The 27,359-nt window shown below is 41.1% G+C and overlaps 1 protein-coding gene across 1 annotated transcript; it reads right to left on the bottom strand.

Moving 5' to 3' along the window:
* Nucleotides 1–5,695: 5,695 nt before the first annotated feature.
* LOC149456741 (ileal sodium/bile acid cotransporter-like) lies at nt 5,696–24,980 on the bottom strand. Its single transcript, XM_089684516.1, has 6 exons — nt 24,483–24,980; nt 22,774–22,892; nt 18,724–18,812; nt 17,147–17,322; nt 13,871–14,028; nt 5,696–6,223 (listed from the first exon to the last, which is right to left on the bottom strand). Exons 1-6 carry the CDS (start codon nt 24,890–24,892, stop codon nt 6,072–6,074), a joined length of 1,104 nt encoding a protein of 367 aa, XP_089540642.1. The 5' UTR covers nt 24,893–24,980; the 3' UTR covers nt 5,696–6,071.
* Between the last annotated feature and the right edge of the window lie 2,379 nt (nt 24,981–27,359).

The following is a 27,359-nucleotide window of genomic DNA, read 5'->3' as shown; positions in this document are numbered from 1 at the left end:
ACTTCTGCCTTTGTCTTTGTTCGCACCACTAAATTGTCTCTTTCAAGATTGAGCTCCTCAAAACTCATTAATTCTTCCAATGACTTTTGAGTGTTGTACTGCTTTAAGAGAGCAATATATTTAACACACAGTCTTTGATAATCCTCATAAGCAACATTCAATTGCTGGATAGTGGCCTCTAGTTGTATTGGCTCAAGAGATTGTTGGGAGAGAGCAGACATGCATTTAACATTAATTAAACCATAAGTGATTAATATCAGACAGCAATTCTTCCTTGTCAGTATTAAAATTCACTTACACTTTTAAGCTTGGTTTTGTTAAGCATTTTTCTCTTTTATCTAAATACTGCTCTGGATGAAGCTCTGATTGTGGTTGTGTATTAGTTTCCCCAGACTGTATATTACTTTCCTGAAACATAATGTTAGCAAGGAGAGGGGTTGATAGAAAGTTTACAGTGAAATGTATCAATTTTTCTGTGAGTGAGCTCAGGTTTTCCAGGCAATGGTTGCAGAAAAGTTTTCTTTCACTTTCTTATAATTTCACAGACAAGCCATGTGCTAATGCATACAGATACAGTGTATAAACTTGCAGTTGTAAACCATTCACATCAATAATTTGTCCTGACACTGATGAGTGTTATGCTGAGATATACTTGCAGACATGTACAGGCTTGTGTAGAGATGGCTGCACTCTGTTAGCTGCTATATCCAGTCCATATAACACCTCACTGTGTATCCAAAGCTAGCAAGGATTCTATGAAGACATTTCACTGATCTTTTGACTGATCTGTCTCTCCAATCTAAGCATTGAAAGTGTGATCTCTGTAACTTACAGTTGTGATGAGATAGCGATAACTCTAATCTTAGTTGAATACCACAGTCAGTGACTAAATCGGATGATATCTTGTAGGTCTTGTGAAGTTTATTCCATAAACTGAGAGAATCTTACAACAATGAACATCTGATAGGTCAAAAGATCATAATGTTACCTGCTTCATGACATGAATCCACTATTCAATACTCCTACTACTCGACCTTTCCGCGGCTTTTGACATGGTTGACCATCTCCTCCTCCTCAAAAAACTACACTCTTTCGGCCTTAGCGACTCCACTCTCTCCTGGTTCTCCTCTTATCTATCGCAGCGCTCCTTCAGTGTTACCTATAACGCTGCCACCTCCTCCTCACTCCCTCTCTCTGTAGGGGTCCCCCAAGGTTCTGTCCTTGGACCCCTTCTCTTCTCCATCTACACCTCCTCCCTTGGTCACTTGATAAACTCCCACGGCTTCAACTACCATCTCTATGCTGATGACACACAAATCGATCTGTCTAACCCTCACCTCACCCCTTCAGTTTCCACCCGCATCGCTAGCCTACTAAGCGATGTATCGGCTTGTATGTCACTCCACTTCCTCAAACGCAACCTCTCCAAAACTGAGCTCCTAGTATTCCCCCCTGCCCGCGCCACCCCCACTGACTTCACCATAAATATCGCTAACACCATCCTCAGTCCATCCCCTCACACCAGGGTACTAGGTGTAATCCTAGACTCCTATCTGTCCTTCCAGCCCCAGATCCAATCGCTGACAAAATCATGTAGACTTCACCTCCGCAACATCTCGAATATACGACCGTTCCTTACCTCGGAAACCACTAAGCAACTTATTCACTCCCTTGTCATATCACGCCTCTACTACTGTAACTCCCTACCTCAACGTAGACTATCCCCCCTCCAGTCTAACATGAACGCTGCTGCCAGACTCATCCACCTCACTAACCAATCTGTATCCGCCTCCCCTCTCTGCCAATCCCTCCACTGGCTCCCAGTTGCCCAACGGATACAATTCAAAACTCTAACAATGACATATAAAGCCATCCACAACACTGCCCCAACTTACATAACCGATCTTATCTCTAAATATCACCCAAACCTTATACTCCACTCCTCGCAAGACCTCTAACTCTCTAGCTCCCTCATCTCCTCCTCCCATGCTCGTCTCCAAGACTTATCCAGGGCGTCACCCATCCTCTGGAACTCCCTACCCCAATCTATCAGATTATCACCTACTCTAGTTGCCTTTCAGCGATCACTGAAAACCTTTCTCTGCAGGGAAGCCTATCCCGCCCTCTGCCAATTCTGGAATCCTCTACTCTTCCAACCACTCCATCCCCACAATGACTACCTACTGTACCATTCACCCCGCCCACCTAGATTGTAAGCTCCAAGGAGCAGGGCCCTTAAATCCCTCCTGTATCGAACTGTATTTTTACTGTATTGTTTCCCACTATCATGTAAAGCACTGAGCAAACCGTTGGAAGCTATATAAATCCTGTATTATAATAATAATAATAATGAGGCTAGAAGCTGCAATGCATTTCTGGGAAAGGGGGAGGGCTATCTATACAGCATTAACTAAACCAGAGGAAAGGGAGGAGCAGAGACAAAATATAGAAAACACTTAAAGGCATATGACAGTCATGTGAAACATGACAAGTCTTGTCCCAGGAAATGAATAGGGAAGAACATCCAGTAGCACACCTCAGCCAAAAACTAACCCCTGCAAAGTGCTCTGCCATAGTCAAAAGGGAGTGTCTATCTATACAGTGGGCACTAGAGTTATTGAGGTATTACCTTTTGACAGTTCTGATTGATTACAAACCATTCTCCACAACAGTGGATGGCTTAAAACAAAAGGAACAATGCAAGGGACACAAGCTGGAAATGGCTCTGCAAGATTTCAGATTTTATGTACAACACAGGCCAGCAACCCAACAAAATAATGAAGAGAGGTTTCTCATCTACACATTGAGGGTGTCTGATACATAGGAAACAAACTTACTTTTTTTTTAGATCTTAAGATGTTTTGATCTGGGTATTGGAGCCCAAAGACTTCATACGGCTTTGGGTGGGATAAAGCCTGCAGTTTTTGTCCAATTTTTACCTGTTAGTCAGACCTCATTAATCAGTCTCAGCTATCCAGAGGTTATTTTTTTATGAGAACTGACTGATGATGTGTGGCTCTCTTTCAGTCTGCTGTGGGTGCCTGCTGGGTGAAAAGATTGACTGCTGACAGAACACTAAAAGGGACAAGGGCTGCCTGTTTAATTTTGGGAACCCATTAGGGGGCCCCCTGTTAGAAAATAGTTGACCTAAGTTTAGTTAGTGGCTCAGAGGAGCAGATATTTTTCTTGTTTTATACTATGGACTTGCTGTAAAAACTCTCCTGTACTGAACCTGTGTTTGCTCATTGCCTTGTTGAATAAAAGTGAAGGACAAGCCTTTCTGGATTGTTCTTGGTTGTCCCTGTCTCGTGCATGGATTACCACTGTCAATACCAGTTGAGCCAGTCCCACTTACAATATATAAATATGTATACAGTGTATTTCTGTAATCTTTTGTTGGAGCTGCAGAAATGATAGTCATTCTATGTAAGAAATAGGTAAATATAATATTGTGATTCACCTTTCAACTGAATGTCAGTTGAAATCCTTTGTTTACTCTGCTTTCCCCATCACATAACTTTTTTCTTTATCCCTTTAAGCCATACACCTTTGCAGGCATTTCAAACAGTAAAGGGGTTTATAGATCTTATTAGATGACATTTTCTCAGTTTTTGTTTGTTTAAATATTGTTTCTAACTTATTCTCCAAGAGGTAAGGTTAGCACCTGATAAGTCTCTTTTTAATTCAGACAGATAAGATTTGCCATGCTTCTGCTTTCAGTGATGGATACGTCCTTACGTATCTGTGCTTTGTGCCTTTTCTGTCGATTTTGATGTTTGACCTAACAATCGACTGCACTCTCTGCAGCTATTCTCTTATCTTCCTACTCTTTTTTTCTTTTTTTTTTTATTTGCTTAGATGTAACAGCTGTGCCCAAACTTGTCACTCCCAATCAATACAAGCTTGAATTACTGTATGTTTTTTTTCTTTTTTTAGCAGCAAATGTACTGTATGATGTTCTGTGTAAATTAAGGTGGTAGTAAAGGAGAAAAAGCAATTTGGGTAATGTGACAAAGAAACTCATAACATTATTAAAATACGTGCAACCAATATATATAGTTGCAGAGACACCAACCCATCATCATAAAACCATCTGTACAAATGCATACAGTTACAGACACACCAACCCTTGACCATAAAACTCACCTCTAGACATCCATGGATAACCCATAGCAATAGTGCAGAGTCCATAGCAATGAAAGAAAAAAAAAGTGATTTTCACAGTATACACCAGTATACACCACACTGAACATACAATACAAATATTTAATAATCATATTCCCTATCCGTCTTTTTCTATTTTTCCACAGCAGAATACAATGGATCTTTGGGAGGGATTCCACAGACTGTGTTGATGGGGGAGTCTAGCAACTTTCTTTCTTTCCTTCCACCCATGGTGCTTTGCAAGGAGAAGAAACAAGCAGATAGTTCCTTCTATAAGAAGCCCTGTGTGTTTGTCAAAAACACATTGGGCTCTGGGCTGTGTTGACAAACGCATAGGGTCTCAGTGTCTCAGGTCTCAGTATCTTAGCCATGAATTATAGGCTGAAACCTGTTGACAAAATCCTGCTGTTTCCAATCACAGCGGAAATTGGTGGAGGTAAGAGGGGCGCTTGCGTGCCCTGAACCTGGAAGCCACTGCTGATATACAGGTACATGATCATGCTTGTATGTGCCACCTGCAGTAAAATGTGGGTGGGCACTCAGCAAGTGATTAAAACAATGAGCAGTAACATTCCTGAATTAATGCAACACACAGAACCTGTGCTTCCACTAGGCAAACTAGGCAGCCGCTTAGGGCACACTGCCGCCTAGGGGCGCCTGGGTGCGGCAAAGGCTGGCACTCTCTCTGTGTGGGATGCCACCATGTCATGAATGATCTTCCAGCTGAGGGGAGGGGTGGCAGAGAGGAGGATGAAAAGACAGAAGAAGATGCCGGATGTCTGGGGCCAGTGTAGCAGCTGAGCTGCCGCACCTTCCAGTGTTCCTCTCAAACTCAGTCCCTCGCTGCAAGCTGGTGGCTGCTGATCACTGTGGAGTTGCAGCCCTTCTCTTCCCATTCATCAGCAGAGGCCAAGCTGTGCCTGCTGAGGAAGGTAATGTCTGACTCTGATGTCTTGTGCCTGTGTGTGACCCCTGCGGACATCCATCACATGTGCAATGTGTCAGTGAATGATGACATCATCACAATCCCAAAGCCTGCTCTTTTAGCACCTGCTGGGCCTGCTGATCTGTGTCAGTGTTGGTGGTGGTGTGTTGTGTTGGATCTGTCACTGTGTGGGATCGCTCAGTTCAGGTTTACTGTCTGTGTGTGTGTGTGGGTTGGGCTGCCTGCTGTCACAGCATTTTATCTCCCCCAATGCCTGGGGAATTCCAGCCTGAGATCTGTAAGATCGTGGATCCATCATCCTCCACTCACTGCATCTGTCACCCTGCCACTGCCAGCCACAGATACAGTCCGTCCGTGACATTGATTTTGTCTTTACTGTTGGTGCTGGTGACATCTTACGGCACTTATTTTTGCAAATTAAAAGACATTTAGCCATTCCATGTTTTGTTGATTTAATATTTTCTATTGTTTTTAAAATGTTTTTTGTTTTTTTTGGGGGGGAGGGGGGGGGCGCAGTGTAATTGTTCACACTGATTTATTAAATGACAGTTTTCTGTTATAAACATGAAATGAAACACAAAAACATCAGTTGTACACAATAATTTAATAGTATATACAGGAAGACATTTTCGTGTTCCTTTTAATGTGGCAATGTATTGCTATTTATTATACAGTATATAGACATGATATACAAAGTTGACAATGTGCCACAGTTATAGGGAATGAAACTGGTTCTGGAGCTGCAGTGTTCACTGTAGTGTAGTAAAGAACCTCTTTACTTGAAAAACGGGACCTTGCATTATTTCTTGCGACATCATGGGGGAAGGGTGCCTAAAATGGTAAGCAATAAACGCTGCAGGCTTGGTTTGATTTTGACATCATTATGTGCCTCTGATTTTCCCATCTGGCATCTCAGTACAATAGAAAAACCTAAACCCCTGTCAAAAGTTAATTTTATTAGTCAGATTTCATTTTGGCATGATTCTGGCATGTCACTGACATCTCCATTGCTCAATTTGTCCTCCATTTGAAACCCTGTATTTGTTTCTCCATCCACTGGATCGACCTTATTATCTGTTTTGTCACGAGTGAAACGTAAAGTCAGTCTGTAACCTGGAAGGCAAATAACATCATACAATAATAGTAAAATCCTAAATGGACTGTGTTACCTCCGTTCCTACCCAACTTATGCATCCAATGTTAAGAGCAGAAAAAAGTTATCTTCTAGTCCTTGGGAGTTGTGCTATGGTGGCTGTGCCTTTTCAGCCCCGCTGTCAAACTGTTTTGTAGCCTGATACTCAGATGGATACTGTTTCAAAGGATAGACTTAGCCTCAGCTTAGTCAAGTAAGAAGGGGCATAGCAGGGCCCCATATGTTTAACTTCAGTGTCTTTATACCGATCATAGACCTTTAAATATACCTTTCTATATTGCTACCAATTTAACCAATTCTTTAATTACATACTTTTTAGCCACATCAATACCGGGCACTTTTATCCCCTTCTTGCCGAGGCCAATTTTCAGCTTTCAGCACTGTTGCAGTTAGAACGACTATTGCATGGTCATGCAACACTGTACACATATGATATTTTTATCATTTTTTCACACAAATAGAGCTTTCTTTTGGTGGCATTTAATCACCACTGAGTTTTTTTTTAATATTTTACTAAATAAAACAAAAATAAAACAAAAAAACCATGAAACTTTTGAAAAAAATTCACTTTTGTTCATTTTTTGTTAAAACATTTTGCAAATAAATAACATTTCTTAGGTAAAAATGTATCCTGCTACATTTCTTTGGTGAAAATAATAAACATAATAATAATAATAATTTAATTTATTTTTTTCCATATTTTTCAGTAATTTTTTTTATTTTTTATTACATTATTTTTTATTTTATTTACTATTTTTTTTCCAACACATTGTGACCAAAGCAATACAATGTTACCATAGTAACACTGAACTACTCTGGGCAAGTGATCAGGATTTTTCTTTTTTTTTTAACACATTATGATTGCTAAGGTATTTCATTGATATTTGCAATCATTGTAACTGAATTAAACTGATTCATTCAGTCTTTTGTTGTGATTAGCTGTGATTGGGCAAAGCTGATCACATGATACAGATGGGCTTTGAATGGCCCTGTCTGTATCATGTGACTGCTTTGACCAGTCACAGCTAACAACATAATTGTATACAATGGATGGCATGAGAGGAAGCAATCCATTGTATACAATTGACATGTGATCTGCTGTGATTGGTCACAGCAGTCACATGACACTTGCAATGGGCCGGTGTAATGAAATGTCATCGGCTGTGTCCCGTGGACACAGCCAGTGACAGTTCACGCTGTTGCGGCCCTGTGAGTGGCTCATTTTGACAGGACATCATATGACGCCCAGTCACAACGAGGAGTGTCCTGCCCGGCCGTCAATCTGCAATGGGCTGGGCGGGAAGGTGTTAAAGTATAACTAAAAGGCAACTTTTTTTTTAGATTTGGATAAAGTGATGAGAAATTAGGTTAGGTTCTATTGCTGACTCTGTCCCCATTAGGGAGATAAACTTTCTCTAATTTTCCTGATCACTGAGAATCAAAATGAGGGCATATCCAGATTTTTAGTGGCCACCAGAACAGTGGTAGTGTTCCGATAAGTACATTTGTTCCCACAACAATTGTCTAATGCCTAGTACACACAAAGAGAAAATCAGATGAAAAATACCGCTTTCTGAGCAATGGTTCGACAATCTGATTGTTAGTACGCAGCTTTTGAGAGCTGATCATGACAGTTCATGCAAAATTATCAGAAAGGACAAGCACAGAAATGGTTAGTGTACAGTACCAGAACACATTATTTTTGTTTACTCAGTATGGTAATTGTCCATAAAAGAATACATTACAATGCTATGTGTTACATCACTCCCAAAGTTGTATTCTGTGGTAAGAGGATTTTCGTAACTATCGTAACCTATTCAGTTTCAATATCAGTCTAGCATACAACCCCCCCCCCCAAAATGGACAATCATTCATCCAATATTCTCATTGTGTGTACCATGTTTAACCACTTTCCCGCCACCTTATAGTAGAAGTACTGCTACAGGGCAGCACAGCTGCGCAAAATCACATGTATATACATGATTTGCATTTCTGGGTAGGGGGCACGTGCGCACGCCACCCTAACCGCACCGCTATTGGCAGCTAGGGATGTCAATAACACAGGTCTCTCTCCTGTCAGCATGGACATGCAGCAGCACAGCAGAGAAGTACAAAACAACATGTCTCCCTATTAAAACACAGCACACAGTTAACTCTTTGATCCCAGGAGTTAACCCCTTCCTGCCCAGTGTCATTAGTACAGTGTCAATTCTTCTATTAGCACTGATCACTGTATTAGTGTCACTGGGGATGTCAGTGGCAGTTGGTCAGTTCCCATCCAGTGTCAGAATGCCCACCGCAGTCCTGCTATAAGTCGCTGATCGCCACCATTACTAGTATAAAGAAATAAAAACAAAAATTCCAATATATATATACCGCCAATTGTAGACTCTATAACTTTCATGTAAACCAATTAATTTACACGTTTTGGGATTTTTTTTTAGCAAAGACATGTAGCAAAATACATTTTGGCCAAAATTTATCAAGAAATTCGATTTTTTTAAATGGATATGTTTTATAGCAAAAAGTCAAACCCTTTTTTTTTTCAAAATTGTTGGTCTTTGTTTGTTTATAACACAAAAATTAAAAAACGCGCAGGTGATCAAATGCCATGGAAAGAAAGCTCTATTTGTGGGGAAAAAATAACCTAAATTTTATTTGCGTTGCAGGAATGTGCGATTGTCAGTTAAAATAACGCAGCGCCGTAACACAAAAAATGGCCTGGTCAGGAAGGGGGGTAAATCCTCTGGAGGGCAAGTGGTTATTTCCTTCACATTCACATATCCCCTGACTTCCTGTTGAGTCTACAGGATGAGAAATAAAGGGAAATTGCCAAAATAAGAAACAGATGGTTATAAAAAAAATGTAACAGATAATCCAGTAGCCACCTCTGCTCTCTTCAAATGTTTGCCTTTAGATATGCTATAACAAAAATAGATATACAAAACAAAAATTGTAGTTTACTAATATTTCCTTCCCTTTCGTAGATAGGTACATGATTGAATGTTATTTATACTGTGTCAGTGGGCTTGGAGTGCTGAGCAGATCAATAAGGTGGTATCACCATAGTGTTTACCCACATATTATAATAATAGCCAATCCTAACTTAGCTTTTGTTAGGGAATTTCAAGATAGACTAGGAAAGAAATATAGATTTCTTGTTATACAGTCTTTCTATGTGTTCTGCAAATGTACATAGTCTTTATCCAATAATTAGAAATAATGATGGACCAGTCTAACACTCTTGGATTACCTTGGAATACTCACCCCATACCTGGATGTCCACAAAACACATACACTGCAGGAATTACTTATGGGGTAGTTGCAACGTTGCCACTAAACTGGCACTGACAAATCTGGTGAAGTCTGGTCAAACAGGTAAAAGAGGTTGGTGTTACTGCTCATACCATGTGGCCCTTTACCTGTCAACTTGGATGTTACCATGACAATCTATTTACAGATCTTCTGGACTAATTAATGTGACAGACCCAACCAGGAAAGGGTCTTTTGGAGCAGACTTCAAGCTAGCCTCTTGCCTACTGACCATGGGTCCTGACATCTGAGGGGGCTCTATTCTTTTTGGAAGGTGTGTGCCTGGGGGACCTTTTGGAGTAGTTTTACTTTGGATTCAAGTGTATGTCTTCCTGAAACACACAGACTCCGAGCACTGAAGGACCAGGATACAGATTTGTGGTCTTTGTGCCCAAACCAGCATTGACTCCTTTACCCCCCCCCACCCCCTTCTCGACCCAGACACTCTAAGCAGATGTTAATGTAAACAGCTCAAACAACCTGATGCTGAAGTCTCCTTCTGTTATCTGTCTATTAAAGTGTGATGTGTTTACTGTTTCTTTCTCTCGTTGTTAATTGAGTCACCTATTGTTTCTGTCTGTTGGTTAGTCCTCCTGGAGGTTCCTACATGATAGGATTAATCTGGTGTCAGCTTTACCTTGTTATCTAATCAGTGTGGAATGTTTATCCTAATGTGTAATATTTTTTTTATTGTTCATGTGGGGACTGCTCCTATTTCTGGAGTGTATAAAAACCTGTATTTCTGTACAGCAGAAAGAGTTTTAGTTCCACCTAAGCTAGTGTCATCTAGTCCTTGAGTGCAATGTCCAGCTCAGGGATGGACTGGCCATTCGGACATTGACTGAGCGTCCGGTGTCAGTAGGGGGCCCAGTGAGAGGCTCACTGGGCACAATTCACTAAGCGGTATCTTACCGCATCTGAGTATGCAGTAGGATACAGCATAGCATTTAAAAAAAAAGTTTGAATTCACCAAAAAATGCTACTAAAATACCACATGAGTTATTTTATCAAGTCATGCGGTATTTTAGTAGTGAAAACCATGTGTTAATGTTTCAGCTGTCAGCAGGGTTCCCCACAGACAGCTGAATGTAAAAGAAAGAATTGTCCGCAATTTAAAAAATAATTAAATAAATACATGGGGTCCCCGCTCCATCCTTACAAGCCCTTCGAGTCTGGTATGGATTTTGAGGGGAACCCCCACGCCAAAATTTAGAAAAAAATGGCGTGGGGGTCTCACCCAAAATCCATACCAGACCCTTATCCAAGCATGCAGGTCAGGAAAGAGGGGGGGATGAGCGAGCACCACCACCATCCTTAATCATAGCAGGCCACATGCCCTCAACATGGGGGGGTGCTTTGGGGCGGAGGGGGCTCCCCCCCAAAGAACCTTGTCCCCATGCTGATGGGGACAAGGGCCTCTTCCCCACAACCCTGGCCAGTGGTTGTGGGGGTTTCTGCAGGTAGGGGGCCAGATCCCGCCCCCCCATGTGAATGAGTATGGGGTACATGCTACCCATTCCCAAAAAAAGTGTAGTGTGAAAAGACAGGAGACAGTCTTTGACAAGCCCTTTATTAAAAGAAGAAAAATAAAACAATGTCCCTGAAGTAGATTCAACGTCAATCACGATGCCCGCTGCTGCTACCTGAAAAAAGGAAAAAAAGGCTCCACTCCCAACGCTGGCTCCTGGCCATCTGACTGCTCTACTGGCTTAACAGGTCTTAAATATGTAAGGGCTGGGGCCACCTGGGGACATCACGTGTAACCCCGCCCCTTGTGGCATCAACAACCGGGCATGCTGGGTCAACAATGTGACAAGGAGGTGGGGCCACACACATTATCTCACTGGGTGGCCCTGCCCCTTACATATTTAAGAACTGTCAACCCAGCGGAGCAGTCAGACGGCCAGGAGTCAGCGTCAGGAGTGGAGCCTTATTTTTTCGGGTAGTGCCGCCGCGGGCATCATGATTGATGTTGGATCTACTTCGGGGGACATTCTTTTTTCTTCTTTTTTTAATAAAGGACTTGTCAAAAACTGTCTCCTGTTCTTTTTTTTCACACTACACTTTTTTGTGAATGGGTAGCGGTACCATGTACCCCATACTCATTCACATGGGGGCAGGATCTGGGGGCCGATAAGCGCTCTGCCCACAGACCCCCACAACCACAGGTCAGGGTTGTGGGGGAGAGGCCCTTGTTCCTATCAACATGGGGACAAGGTGCTGTAGGGGGGAATCCCCCAAAGCACTCCCCCATGTTTAGGGCATGTGGCCTGGTATGGTTCAGGGGGGGTGCTTGCTCTCTCCCCCTTTCCTGACCTGCCGGGCTGCATGCTCAGATAAGGGTCTAGAATGGATCTTGGGGGGGACCCCATGCCATTTTTTAAAAATGTTGGCATGGGTTTCCTCTCAAAACCCATACCAGACCCGAAGGGCTTGGTATGAATGGAGGAGGGACCCCAAGAGGTTGTTTTATTACTTTTTAATTATTTTTAATGCTCTTTCTATGCAGCTGAGCTACAATATGTAGATGCAGTGTTGTGTGGGTGTGGCTTTGGCTTGAGTGTAGGCGGAGACACAGGGGTCCCTATTATCTCTTATTGCCCGGGTGCCCCATGAGTTGTCAGTCCACCCTTGGTCCAGCTATAATACCTTGGTCCTGTGTCCCAGCTGTGAAGAAGCAGTTCTCTGACAGAGGCACGAAAGCGGGTTGCCAGGCGGTCCGTTTCACTTTGGTCACTGATCAACTTGCATAATTAATAGTGATCAAAACATCTGGATTTAATTAATGTTGGTATTGTGCTAATAATGCTGATCTGCAAGGGCTTCTGGAAGAGAAGGTGTTGGAGTCTTCTAGATCAGGGGTCTCCAAACTTTCTAAACAAACGGTCAGTTTATTGGCTTTTAGGCTTTAGGTGGGCCGGACTGTAACCAGTAGGAGTACAAATGCCCGGTATCAGTGGGAGTAAACAATGCCCCATCATTGGTTTTAGCGAGAGGAATAGTGCTCCATTGTTGATATCAGTGGAAGGAATAGTATTCTGTCAATGGTGTCATGGTAGGAAAGGTGCCCCATTATTGATGTCAGTTGCAGGAATAATGCCCCAAGGGATGGGTAAAGGCAAACAAAGGGCCTCATCCAGCCCCCAGGAAACCACTGTTCTAGACATCTGATGTTTTGATATAGAGAACCTATCACTGTCAGTCAAAGCTATGAGATTGTTGGACCCTCTGAGATAGCAGTAAAGTTAAATAACTGAGTAAAATGTATGAACAAATAATTAATAAAAGAATTAAAGAAAACCAAAGACAAAAAGGCACCCACACATACATCCATGCTGTTAGCATGCATATATGTATGTAAATACTCACATTTTGGGTATTTCAATGACTGTATACAGTAATTATATGGACATCATTTTATAAACTGATGAGCTGCCAAACCCTCGCCACTCTGACCGAAAAAGAAGCTGACTGAGCACAGTCTGTGCTCGATCAGCTTCAACAGAGTGCAGAGTTGACATCAGGAGTCTAATAGACCCCTGATTTCTCCTTAAAGAGAACCTGTCCCCTCCCCACTATGCTATCACATAGGGGGCTTTCCACCCTAGTTGTGATAGCAATACAGTTAAATTATAAAAGGAAACCTGGTTTAAAAGTTGAAGATTAATAAAATAAACTTACAAAGCTAAATTTTAAAATTAAATTTCAGCAAATTATAATGTCTTGGGGTTTTAAGTGCATTTTTATGTACAAAAAAAAGTTTCTTTTATTAATCATGCTCAAAATAAAAAAAAAATGGCTCTGGCAGCAAAAGGACTAAATGAAGGCCAATGCTTGCAGCTAACCAGTGATATGTATTTTAAGTGACAGCTTACAAAAGCAAAGGAAATGTAACAGGTAGGTTATAAATATTTTAAATAAAGACTGTAGGATCCACTGTTAAGTTCACCGATGATCAGATAAGCAAAAATAGCTTCTGTTTTGTTATCCCAAAAACATTGGAAAGTAGAAACATGGGGGGTTATTTACTAAAACTGGAGAGTTCAAATTCTGGTGCAGCTCTGCATAGAAACCAATCAGCTTCCAGCTTATTTATTTATTGTCAAAGCTGAACTGAACAAGCTGACATTAGAAGCTGATTGGCCACTAGGCACAGCTGCATCAGATTCTGAGTGCTCCAGTTTTAGTAAATCTCCCCCATGGGGTCTGTGAAACCTTTGGGGACTTACAAGTTGGCATAATGGGTTTAGGCTTTATAAATGAAAGACCATGAACAATAATGTTTCATTACTCACCTGCTATTAATAGAGCTGCAAATATAATCTGGAAAATGCTGTAGATAAGCGGGAAAGTAAACATCAAATTCAGCTGCTCTGGTGTAAAGGAAAGCTGAATAATTGTTGTACAAAGCTGAGTATTTTGCATTCCGGTTTCCAAAGACACTGTGCGACATCTAAACGATAGGGACATGATTTTATTTACCTTAAAGTGGTTCTAAAGGCTCAAGGTTTTTTACCTTCATGCATTCTATGCATGAAGGTAAAAAACCTTCTGTGTGCAGTGCCCCCCCCCAGCCCTCCCCATTCCTTACCTAAGCCCCCGCTGATCCAGCGATGTTCACAATAGCCTTGGCTGTATGGGGACTCTCCTTCCTCATTGGCTGAGACAACAGAGGGAGCCTATTGGCTCCTGCTGCTGTAAATCACAGCCAGTGAGTCAATAAGGAGAGAGCTGGGAGGGCGGGGCCGAGCCATGGCTCTATGTGTCTTATGGACGCATAGAGCAGCAGCTCGGGAGTGAGCACATAGCGGTGCCCCCAGGGCAAGCAGCTTTCTCTGGGGGCACTGTTCGAGGGGAAGGAGCCAAGAGTGCCAGTGGGGGACCCGAAAAGAAGAGGATCGGGGCAGCTGTGTTCAAAACTACTGCACAGCAGGTAATTATAACATGTTTGTTATTTTATTTAAAAAAAAACCCCAAACTTTAGTATCACTTTAACAGTGAAACCAACCATTAAAAGACATTATTCTTGTCTATTAAAAAGATAATTTAAACAATTATGCAGTGATCTTCCTGATGACATTAAAATGGGAATGCCTCCTGTGTTGGAGCCTGCCTGTTGTAAGAGGGAGCCTCACTGGTACTGGTAGTTATTGAGTCGGGGCAGAGATGGGAATTCCAAAAAATGGAAAATTGAATTCAAATACTTACCATAATTTTGCTTTCCTGATGAGCTCCGTGGCTGCACAGTTGGGTGAGGCCCCACCCACCCCCTGCCTGATCAGAACTTAACTCAATAACTTTTTGACCCACCTCAGCCTAGGTGTTCTGTAACTCGTACTACTAAACTGGGTGGGATTTGTGCTGCCATGGAAAGGAAAATTACGGTAAGTATTTTAATTAGATTTTCCGTTTTCCTGACGGCTCCATGTCAGCACAGCTGGGATTTAACTAGGCACACATGGGAGGGTAATGCAAAAACAATTTAATTTAGCCTGGAAGCAGATGTCAAGACACCCCTGCCGAAATCAGCAGCAGTCAAAGCTGCAGGTTCTATACAATAATGAGTCATGAAGATATGGACAGAAGACCATGTAGCCGCTTTGCAGATTGTTTCTGGGGTCCACTGCTGCCCATGAGGTTGAAACCCCTCTAGTGGATTGCACTGTGACCCCCTCATGCACAGGCAAGCCTCTCGCTTTGTAAGCTTAAGAGATGGTCTTGACCAGCCAAGTAGCGATTACTCTGCTAGAAGCCCTCAAGCCTTTCTGTGCACCATTAGGGATGGTGAAAAGATGCTCTGACTCCCTGAGTTTGGAAGTAGCATTCATATAGTTTCTCAATGAGTGCCCGACATCCAATGGACGTGGGTCCTGGGAATTTTCTGAAAGGAGCATCGGGAGTGTAATGTCTTGCATTATGTGAAACCTGGAGGTAACTTTGGGTACGAATCCTAACATTGGTCTAAGCATGACCCTATCCAGAAAGAACGACAGAAAGGGTTCTTTAAACCCTAAGGCTGCCAATTCTGAGACTCTTCTGGCTGATGTTATTGCCAAGAGAAATTCTGTTTTCGTAGTAAGATGCCATAGTGAAACAGGATGACTGAAGGTGTCTGATGAGAGAAAGTCCAACACCAGGAGCAAGTCCCATTTCAGGAAAATCAGAGGCTTGGGTGGTCTTTGGTGGATAGCTGCCTTAAAGAACTGAACCACCAAAGAGTCTGATGGCCGTAGGGTACCTGTAAAAGCTGAGAGGGCAGAAACGTGTGTCTTCAGAGTACTCACAGACAGAACTATAATCAACCCTGCCTGGAGGAATTCCAATAAGTGGCAGATTCTTGTGGTATCTGGTGCAAAGCCATGCCTGTTTGAAAATTCCACAACTTGCGCCATATCCTGCTATAGGCTGTGTTGGTGCTGTCCTTTCTGGCTCTCATCAAGGTATCTGTGACCTTAGTTGAGCAGCCTAGATTGATCAGCCTTTGCCTTTCAAGATCCAGGCCGTCAGTCTGAGTTTCTCTGGAGCAGGGTGCCGAACGGATCCCTGCATGAGCAGATCCAGTGTCACTGGCAGAGGGTATGGTTCTCTGATGTTTAATGAATGGAGTAGTGGGTACCAGGGTCTCTTTGGCCAATCTGGTATTATTGATAGAACCGTCACCCTCTCCTGGTGTATTCTGTGCAGCAAGCTGAGAATCACTGGAATTGGATGGAAGGCGTACGCAGTCTTGAAATTCCATGCCATTGTCAATGCATCCACCACCATAGCTTGTGGGTGGCTGATCCTGGAGAAAAAAAATGAGGTAGTTTGATATTCTCTGGGGAGGCAAACAGGTCTATTTCTGGCAGAAAGGCACATGCCACTAGACTCCGAAAAACCTGAGGAGAAAGGCCCCACTCGTTGTTGTCCAAACTCGTTTTGGATAGATAATGCTCCTGGGTATTCACGCTACCAGGCACATACATTGCTGTTAACAGTTGTAAGTTGGCCTGGACCCATTCCATAATTGGAGTAACCTCCCTCAAGAGGGGAATGCTGCAGGTGCCCTCCTGTCTGCATATGTAGGCTACTGACGTTGTGTTGTCCAACTTAATCAGAACGGGTACACCATGAATTAGTTTTTTGAAAGCCAGGAGTGCTTGGAATGCTGCCCTCGATTCTAGAATGTTGGAAACCATATTGACAGCCCAGAATGACCACTGGCCACTTGGTTCCACTCATCTGTAATTATGTCCTGAATTTATTCCATGAATGGGAAGTTCACCCACCTAAGCTACATTGTATGATGTGGTCATCAGAGACTAATTAAATAAGTAAATGTATGTTAAAGTGTTATCACTTTATATGTTGACTTTCCACTCTGCAAGGCAAGTCTGTTTAACCAACTTCTTGAGCTCTAAACATCTAGATACTTAAAAATATCTATAAACGTTTATGATCTAATCATGAGAACACCCGGCTGTTTGGTCCAAATGGGCTGATCTGCTTATACAGTATATGGCCAGTGTTTCATAATGCATGACAAGAATAGCTGTGTTTTTTTGTAATCTTTGTTTAAATGTGATGCATACCTGCTCCATGACTGATTAGATATATAAGCCAAAACGAATCCAAACATATAGCCACAAAGTGGAAATATTGTTCCTAAAATCCATAACTTAGGTGCAATTTCCCATGATCCTTTATAAAGAACTCCACCAATGACGGCAACAACAACAATGAGAAGACCACCAGTGATCGAACCAATCTACCAGAGAAAAATATGAACAAGTAAATAACATTCATACAGTAAGCCAATGCCTTTTTACCTTACTGTTATTTACACAAATTCAAGACTTCGGATATTTCCAATGGCATTTTATAAAAGGAAGGTGGTCTTAATAGAGTATTAATACTTTCCAGTAACATCCAAACTCAAGATACATCTATTTGCTGGTTGTGTCTGTTGTGATTAATGGATTTCACTCATCTGTTAACATTAAAGTTGACCCTTGGACACAATGGGGTTTATTTACTAAAGCTGGTTCACTCAGAATCTCGTACACTTGTACAGATAAACGAATCAGCTTTCAGGTTTTATTGCTAAAGCCTAACTGAACAAGCTGAGGTTGGAAGCTGATTGGCTACCATTCACAGATGAACAAGATTCTGAGTGAACCAGCTTTAGTAAATAAACCCCAATGTTTTAAATATCTTTTTGATTTTATATTCCTCACTTTCCCACACATCATGGTCTTATTCATTTATGTTCCTCTGATAAGCATATAAAATAACTTGTAAGAGGTCCAGCTGCCGCTCTTCTTTCGGCCTCTCAGCTGACCCCAGAGCCATTTTTTTCAATGACACTGAGTCAGAAAGAGCACAGGGATGGTCAGGAACACAAGTGTGGTGCTGGGATCTTCTGTGAAGCCAAACGTACAGTGGCAGCTACACTTTCAGGGGGAGCTTACAAGTGCTTTTATATGTTTATCAGAGGAAAGTGTTGCATGCTGGGTAAGTGAAAACTATCTAAATATTTAGTTGAAAAATATTGTGCCCTGGGTCCAGCTTTAACACTATTGTTTATAGCATTTTGTGAACATACGTTTATATAACATAATACAGGCAAACTGGCTATGGCAATACATCTTTTAAATGTTTTTAGAGCGCATGAAAATAGCACCACTAGGGTCATCAGTTTGAATCCCAACCATGGCACTACCTGTTCACTGGTTTCCTCCCACACTCCAAAGACATGCTGGTAGGTTAATTGGATCCTGTCTAAACTGGCCCTAGTATGTGTATGTATGAATGTGAGTTAGGGACCTAAGGTTGTAAACTCCTAGAGGGCAGGGACTGATGTGAATGTACAATATATATATTATATGTAAAGTGCTGCATAAGTTGACAGCTCAATAGAGGTACCTGTAATAAATAAATAGAAATAACTTGGCCTGAAAGGCCACATTCTAAAGGTTTGCTTCCCTTTGACTACATGAAGCATGATGCAATTCAACTAAATGCTTGAGTGTAACCAACCATTGGGTTTAATAAACCTGACTTCACTGAGATTTGTTGTAAGGATGTGGATTTGAGAAACAAGTTTCAGGTATTTCATTGTTGCAGCTGATGCCAGGTTTGCACTTTTTAAATATGTCGCTTTACCAACCTTAAGAATTCTCTTTGCATATCTTGGCCATTTATAGTTAACAACAATTCCAAATCCAACAGGAACAACCAGGGCCACCAATGCAATACCTAAAATATAAATATTGGTAAAGCAAGTGGAGTTCCAGGAAATAGACAGTATTCCCTATTACTGTATCTTGCTAAAAGTATGGATTTCTTTGAGACAGAGATGCTCCTTCTGCATTTACTCAATAAGACATGGGCCTTTTCTGAACATGGTATAATATGCTGAAAACGGAGAGAAGCTATACTGAAAAACTGGTTTTATTTCTTTGTTTATTAAAAATGACAATTTCTGTTACGTTATACAACCACTTTAAAAAATAGCAGAATTAAACATTGGCAAATCAAAAATTGCCCAATTGCTGGTTTAGGTTGTTTTACTTCTCCTAAACAGAAGACTTTTTTAGCCTAAAAAGTTTCCATTTTATTAAGGAAAGCAAGTGAAAGCCAGTCAAGGCAGAAGTCTAAGTAAACCATTTAAATACATTTATTAGCTTGCTTTATCTGATCACCGAGTTTAGTGGTTCACATGCCTACTGTCATACTGTGCTAGCAGTTAGGAGACTCCTTTATTTGGGATTAACTTTGCAAATTCCTATGTCACTACTCGACCTTCAGTAGAATAAATATCATCATGCTGCATGTTGTGTATTCCTTCTCCATTAAGCAGGAATATGAACTATGAAATATTAAATGTAACAGATATTAAAGGAAACATCCTCTTCCTGGTTATGCCAGTGTTGGAGATATGTGAATCACAATACTGGCTGAACAAAATTACAAACTATTTGTCATGTAAAACACTAGCTATAATGTTAAGGCAATGATTTTCAAGTAATATGAATGACTGCTGTTATTATAAAGGTATTTATAATGTTTGAAGCAATTACAAGGTTATAGCAACTCACAAGTAGTCTTAGGCTCACCAGCCTTATTAACTTACTAAATTGTATCCTAGTACCACAAACTGAAAACACTATTTAATTCATTTTTAATATTCAGAGAAAACTCACCTATCCATCCATATCTCAGGATTTGCTTTATTTTGTTGAAAAATCACTTTAAAAAACAACCTTGTAGCATTTCTAGCTGCGGCCATTTTGAGTGAGGGCAGGTGATTCATGTAGCATTTACTTCCTGGAATCTATCCGCCCTTAGCTCAGACATGCAGGCAGGAGGGTGTGCTTAGCTGAGAAAGCCCCTCTGCCCTTCCTCCAGATTAAAGAAAAAATGGCCGCTTGGAGTGTTTTCCATTATTCACAGGAGTGTCAGGTTACGATATATATCTAGGTATCTAGGATGTTTTTACTATGGGGCCATGAGAGGGCGGGAAGAGGAGGGGAGAGGGGAGGAGAGTATTTTTTTTCTCTTCTTTTCCCTTTTTTTGTCCTTTTTTTTCATTTTTGATGAAGGTATTTAGGAAAAGCTATGTCCTTTATGTTTTCAGTCCTTGTGACAGATTTCCTTATGTGGCTATCTTATAAGGTTTTAGCATGTCTATGATATAGTTTTACACACATATATATATATATATATATATATATATATATATATATATACACTGCTCAAAAAAATTAAAGGAACACTTTGAAAACATATCAGGTATCAATGGGGAAAAATATCATGCTGGACATGTATACTGATCAGGGGCGGACTGACAACTCATGGGGCCCCCGGGCAATAGGGGATCACGGGGCCCCTGTGTCCTTGCCCAAACTCAAAAAAGCCTATGAAAAAGGTACCAGGGGCATCTCATGGGGCCCCCTACTGACCCCGGGCCCTCGGGCAGTGCCCGAGTTTCCAAATGGTCAGTCCACCTCTGATACTGATATGGATTGGGTAATGTGTTAGGAACGTAAGGATGCCCCATCTCTTGATGGAAATTACAATGATCAACTGGTAGAGGACTGAATTCAAAGACACCCCAAAAATCAAAGTGAAAAAATTATGCAGCAGGCTAGTCCATTTTGCTGAAATTTCATTGCAGCAACTCAAAATGGTGCTCAGTAGATTGTATGGTCCCCACGTGCTTGCCTACATACCTAACAATGTTGGGGCATGCTCCTAATGAAATGACAGATGGTGTCCTGGGGTATTTCCTCCCAGATCTGGACCAGGGCATTACTGAGATCCTGGACAGTCTGAGGTGCAACCTGGCGGTGTCCGATGCACCAGAATGTTCTGTTGGATTGGTATCAAATCCTTTATCCTCCAGGAACTACCTGCATACTCTTGCCACATGAGGCTGGGCATTGTCATGCACCAGGAGAAACCGAGGAATCACTGCACCAGCATAGGGTCTGACAATGGGTCCAAGGATTTCATCTCGATACCTAATTGCAGTCAGGGTGCCATTGTCTAGCCTGTAGAGGTCTGTGCGTCCCTCCATGGATATGCCTCCCCAGACCATCACTGACCCACCACCAAAATAGTCATGCTGAATGATGTTACAGGCAGCATAACATTCTCCATGGCTTCTCCAGACCCTTTCACTTCTGTCAGGGTGAACCTACTCTCATCTGTGAAAAGCACAGGGTACCAGTGGTGGACCTGCCAATTCTGGTTTTCAATGGCAAATACCATTCGAGCTCTATGGTGCCAGGCAGTGAGCACAGGGCGCACTAGAGGATGTTGGGTTCCAGGCCACCCTCATGAAGTCTGTTTCTGATTGTTTGGTCAGAGATATTTACACCAGTGGCCTGATGGAGGTAATTTTGTAGGGCTCTGGCAGTGCTCATCCTGTTCCTCCTTGCACAAAGGAGCATATACGGTCCTGCTGATAGGTTAAGGACCTTCTACAGCCATGTCCAGCTCTCCTAGAGTAACTGCCTGTCTCCTGGAATCTCTTCCATGCTCTTGAGACGGTGATGGGAGACAGAGCAAACCTTTTGGCAATGGCACGAACTGATGTGCCATCCTGCAGGAGTTGGACTGCCTGTGCAACCTCTAGGGTCCAGGTATGGCCTCATGCTACCAATAGTGACACTGGCCCTAGCCAAATGCAAAAACTAGTAAAAAACAGTCGGATAAGATGAGTAGGGAAAAAAATGTCAATGGCCTCCACCCAGGGGCTGACTGACAACTCATGGGGTCCCTGGGCAATAGGGGATCATGGGGCCCCTGTGTCCTTGCCCACATTCAAAGCACACCCAAAAAAGCCTATAAAAAGGTACCAGGGGCATTTCATGGGCCCCCCTACTGACCCCAGGCCCTCGGGCACTGCCCGAGTGCTCGAATGATCAATCCACCCCTGCCTCCACCTATAAAACCATTCCTGTTTTGGGGGCTGTCTTGTTGTTGCCCATCTTGTGCACCTGTTGTTAATTTCATTAACACCAAAGTAGCTGAAACTGAATAACAACCCCCTCTGTTACTTAACTGACCAGATCGATATGAACTGATGCTATATTCTGATTAAAAAGTGTTCCTTTAATTTTTTGGAATATATATATATATATATATATATATATATACACATCATTGTAATATATTTGTATTTGTTACTTTATATTGAAGATCTAACCGCTCTAAAAGATTTAGTTTTGTTATGCTTTATTATAATTTTGTTTACAAAACTAATAAAATTAGATTAAACAAAAAAAGATGTCTTCAAAGACTACTGGGATGGTATAACTTTAGTCTAGGGCAGAAACCCGTAAACAACTGAAGGACTGTGAAACAAAAGGTTAAAAAAGTAACTATAATATACAGTACCTTTATCCATTTACTAATGCTAGCAGCATATGGATTGAAAATAAGTAATGTTGACAGAGAAAGTGTAGTTCCGCTTTAAATATAAAAAAACCCCAACTAATACTCACTATTTCAACTATTTCTTATTTTGCTACTAACACACCAAAAAAAGAGAAGAGAGAGTGGCGCGGAAACATCGAAGTTTAAGTGGTGGTGGGAAATATATGTTAATATTTCTAACCAGGTTGGCATTCTAAAAAAATATGTATAACAAAGAGATGGTTTTCTATATTTGTAATTACAATAAAACTTGGTGACTTATAGTGCCACTTACCAATACTATCATAAGGAATAACAATGGAGCTGGAATCCACCCATGTTTTAGTATAGAGGAAGAGACACAGAGGCATCATGCCTAATGCGAGGAGTGTGGAACAGGTTGTCATGCTTATACTGCAAAACAAATCAATATGCAGTGATGCTTTACATACATCTTATTTATTCAGAACAAATGGAATATAGCAGTCATAGAGAGAGCAAAAGCAGATGTAGAAAATCTAATGTTGCCCTCCAGTCTGCTATAACAATATATCTGCTAGTTAATGCAGCCAGCTGTATAATGAGGAATGAGGGTTAGTTAATACAATCTTTATGCCTGCCAGTAAATAATTATGAAGGATTTTTAAAATCTCGTTTGTAAATATCATTAGCATTTTATATCAATAAAATCCATTTTTTTTTATTTTTTTGCTGTTGTAATGCTTCGTCTGTAATATTTACAGAGATTGTAGCTATTTAGATTTTAGTGACACACTGGGGTTTATTTACTAAAGCTGGAGATTGCAAAATCAGGCTCACTTCTACATAGAAACCAATCAGTTTCCAGGTTTTATTGCCAAAGCTTAATTGAACAAGCTGAGGCTAGAAGCTGATTGGTTTCTATGCAGAAGTGAGCCTGATTTTGCACTCTCCAGCATTAGTAAATAAACCCCAGTATCTATTGTTGGGCAAAGTGAATGTTTAGCCAAACCACAGCCAATTAAAATGGACCCTGGTGATTAACATGCATTATTATATTTCTTATACCAATCTGCTTGATATGGGTTTACGTTCAAAAACCCATTTGTTATCACTGTCTATTTCTATGGATCATCTAATGGTCTAATCTTTAAATTACACAAATACCATCCTAGGGGTGATTTACTAAAACTGGAGCACTAAGAATCTGGTGCACCTCTGCATGGTAGCCTATCAGCTTCCAGGTTATTTACCAAAGCATATTTGAACAAGCTGAAGTTAGAAGCTGATTGGCTGCTATGCATAGCTGCTCCAGATTCTGAGTGCTCCAATTTTAGTAAATCCCCCCCATGATCTTTGTGAATTATTTAACCTAGAATATTACTGTCATTGTCTTCTACTGCTACTTCAAATAAAAGTAGGACCTACCAGCCCTATCAACTTTCTGCTTTAGATTTAAGTAGAACATGGTAAAGTTCTTACTGCTGATTTGTTAAAGTGACATTAAACTCAGATTTGTTATACAACAAAATAATTGCAATGTATTTAAATATAAATAGAATATACCTTCTATCCCTGTCTTCCTTGCTTTCGTCCCTCAAATGCAAGCTTTTTTTCTGCTATTCTCAGGCTTCCTGTTCTAGCGTGGCCACGTTTGATCCCCATGCCCCCTTGTGTATGTAAATGTAGCCATCATTTCCTGCTGGCCTCCAAGATAGACTACATATGCAGGCACATTCAATTCTATAAGAATTGTAGTACTCATAGTAGAAGTGAGAAGATGCAGAGCATGCACAATGCAAAAAAAGAAGCCTGAAAGCAACAGTAAGAGACTCATTAAACAAACAAAAACAAAAGCCCCCCCCCAAAAAAAAAAAAATCCAGAGCCATGGTATTCTTGATTGATATTTTAGGACAACTGATGTAAAAAATGTGAGTTTAGTATCAATTTAACTATGACAAGATTATGTAATGAAAGTATAGCCTTGATTCTTGATGTTTTGCAGTGCCATCTGCAGCACTTACCTCAAGTCCATGTCTCCATCTACCCAGTATGCAACAATGTTTGATCCAGTTCCTCCAGGGCAGCAGCCCATAATTATAACCACAACAGCTTGGACTGGAAGAATGTCAAAAGCCAGAGAAAGGACAAAGGCTGTCAGTGGCATTATCCCAAACTGACAAAGAAATCCTACAGCTATGCCCCAGGGATGCTTTATGTGGCCCCAGAATTTCTTAAATTCAACCGTGCAGCCCATGGAAAACATGACCAGAGCTAACATGATTGTGATCGAAGTGCTTAATACTCTGTTTAAAATGGCATTGAAGTTACTTTCCGGCAAAAGACAGGAGGTTTTGTCACAAATGGTTGCATGCTCAGGGCAGTCAGAATCATTCTGTAGAATCTGTGATGTTAAGAACACAGAGTATTCCATTCTGGATATCAGGGAAATGCTTTAAATCTAAGAAGTCGCAAAGTTAAAATCAATCCATCTAGCTCAGTTCTTTGACTACATGCTGTGGAACTTCTGCTCCTCCTATTTAAAGTGTATTAGATGCAATAAAAAGCTGTAAATACTTAGCTGGTACATGTCCAGTTCTCCTATCCAGAGCCTTGCTGTGCATAACGGAGTGCAAGAGTCCCACCATAAAATTCCACAACTACATATATTTTAACTTTTATGATATTTAATGAAGTTTAGTCATTTATTTATTTATCCTAATCTCATATTTATGCCATTATATGGGTCTCTGACCTATCTGGCACAGACCAGAATGCAACTGCTTTTTAGATAAAATATGCTTTCCTTAGATGCAATGTTTCAATCTGTGTTTTATACATTTTTCAGATTCCTATTTACAAGGAAAATCCACTAAGAACTAAAAAAAGAATGAAGTTTAACCATTTTTGTGGATATACCACAATTTCATATCACTATCACAGGTTGGAGATATGCTACATATTATCAGGGCATCACCTACAGTTGCAAGAAAACGTATGTGAACCCATTGGGATTACATGGAGTTTTGCATGAATTGGGCATAAAATGTGCTCTGAACGTCATCTAAGTCACAACAATAGAAGAACACAGTCTGCTGAACATAATACTACACAAACATTAGATGTTGCCATGGTTTAATTGCACATAACATGTAAACATTCACAGTGCAGGGAGGAAAAAGTATGTGAGGCCCTAGCTTAATGACTTCTCCCAGAGCTAATTGGAGCCAGGAGTGAGCCAATCTTGACTCCAGTCAGTGTGATGATATTGGATGTGTTGCTGACAGCTGTCCTGCCCTTAAAAAACACACACATGTTTTGGGTTTACTGGTTTCAAGAAGCACTGTCTGATGTGAACCATGCCTTGCAGAAAAGAGCTCTCAGAAGACCTACGATCAAGAATTGTTGACTTGCATGAAGCTGGAAAGGGTTACAAAAGTAACACATCTACAATAAGGAAAACATTGAACAAGAATGGAGTACATGGGAGGACACCACGGAGGAAGCCATTGCTGTCCAAAAAGAATATTGCAGCACGTTTGAAGTTTGAAAAAGAGCACCTGGATGTTCCACAGCACTACTGGCAAAATATACTGTGGACAGATGAAACCAAGATTGAGTTGTTTGGGAAGAACACACAACACTACTTTTTCTTGCAACTGTACCATGGTGTTGACAGTGGCTCTCTGGTGTTTTTCTTTGATCTATTGAAGATGGTTTTTTTTTTCATACAATGTATTGTTGAAAGCAACACAGATGAAGGTAGAAGGCATCTTTGTACTGTCCATGGCATTAGGAGAGCTGGCAGATTTTAGTTAGCGACTAAAATAGTGAGCACTGATTATGTGGAAAAAAGAGCACTAGCTGACTGAGGCTGCTTTCACACTGAGGAGTTTTTCAAGTATTTTTGTGTTAAAAAAAGCGCCTGAAAAGCTCAAGAAAACTGCTTCCCTATGTATGTGAATGTATATCTATGTATGTTTTCACACTGAGGCGTTGTGCTTGTGGTGCGGTAACTCCTGCTTGCAGCATCTTTTGGGCATGTTTGGGGAGTTTATAAAAATGCCCCAAAAATGCCTCTTCCCATTGCAATCAATGGAAAATGCTTGAAAAACGCCTCTGAGAAGCGTTTTGGGTGTAGTTTTAAGTCACGTGTCCTTTAAAAAATGCAGCAAAAACGTGATAAAAATGCCTATGCATTTTTCAGGGGTTTCAGTGTGAAAGTAGCCTTAGAGCTGATTCACACATGTGCGGTGCAGATTGAAGGTCAGGTTTCACAGCTAATTGATACAGTAGATGTTCACAGGTTCAGGTCAGATTTCAGTCGGGTTCAGGACAGGTTTAGCTCAGGAGGATCTTATCTTGTTCACACATATGCAGTTTAGAAACAGTTCCCATAGAAGTCAATAGCCTGTGATCCGCACCTGAACCGGACCACACTGCTCAGAAATCGGATGTGACTCTTTTTCAAACCGCACTGAATCCGCACCACCAGTGCACCAGACATATGTGAACAGGCACCATAGGAAGCAATGTTATTTCAAATGTCATGCGGATTGGATGCGGTTTGAAATGCACATATGTGAACCGGAACTTAGGAATCTATTTAAAAAGTTTTCACCCAAAATCCATATATTATTTACCCAAGGTTCACAAATGTTTCTATCTGTTCAGTTGAAAAATAGAAGGCTTCACCTTCCATGGGGCCGACATTTCACACATGAATGATACGCCACTGCTGAAAATTACTCATTCTTACAACACTTTACCTAAAAGAATTTTATATCTTTTTTTTTTAGACAGATAGAGTTTTCTTTAGGTGGTATTTATAGCGAAACTCCACCCAACAGGAGAAGTTCCACTTTAAGGCTTTGCCCCCCGCTCCACATTAAGGATTGGCA

The sequence above is a fragment of the Staurois parvus genome, unplaced genomic scaffold (genome assembly GCF_062004578.1).
Source record: "Staurois parvus isolate SC_StPar_1 unplaced genomic scaffold, SC_StPar_1.0 ptg000349l, whole genome shotgun sequence".
In the NCBI taxonomy this organism is placed as follows: domain Eukaryota; kingdom Metazoa; phylum Chordata; class Amphibia; order Anura; family Ranidae; genus Staurois; species Staurois parvus.
This window is presented reverse-complemented; position numbering and strand designations above follow the sequence as displayed.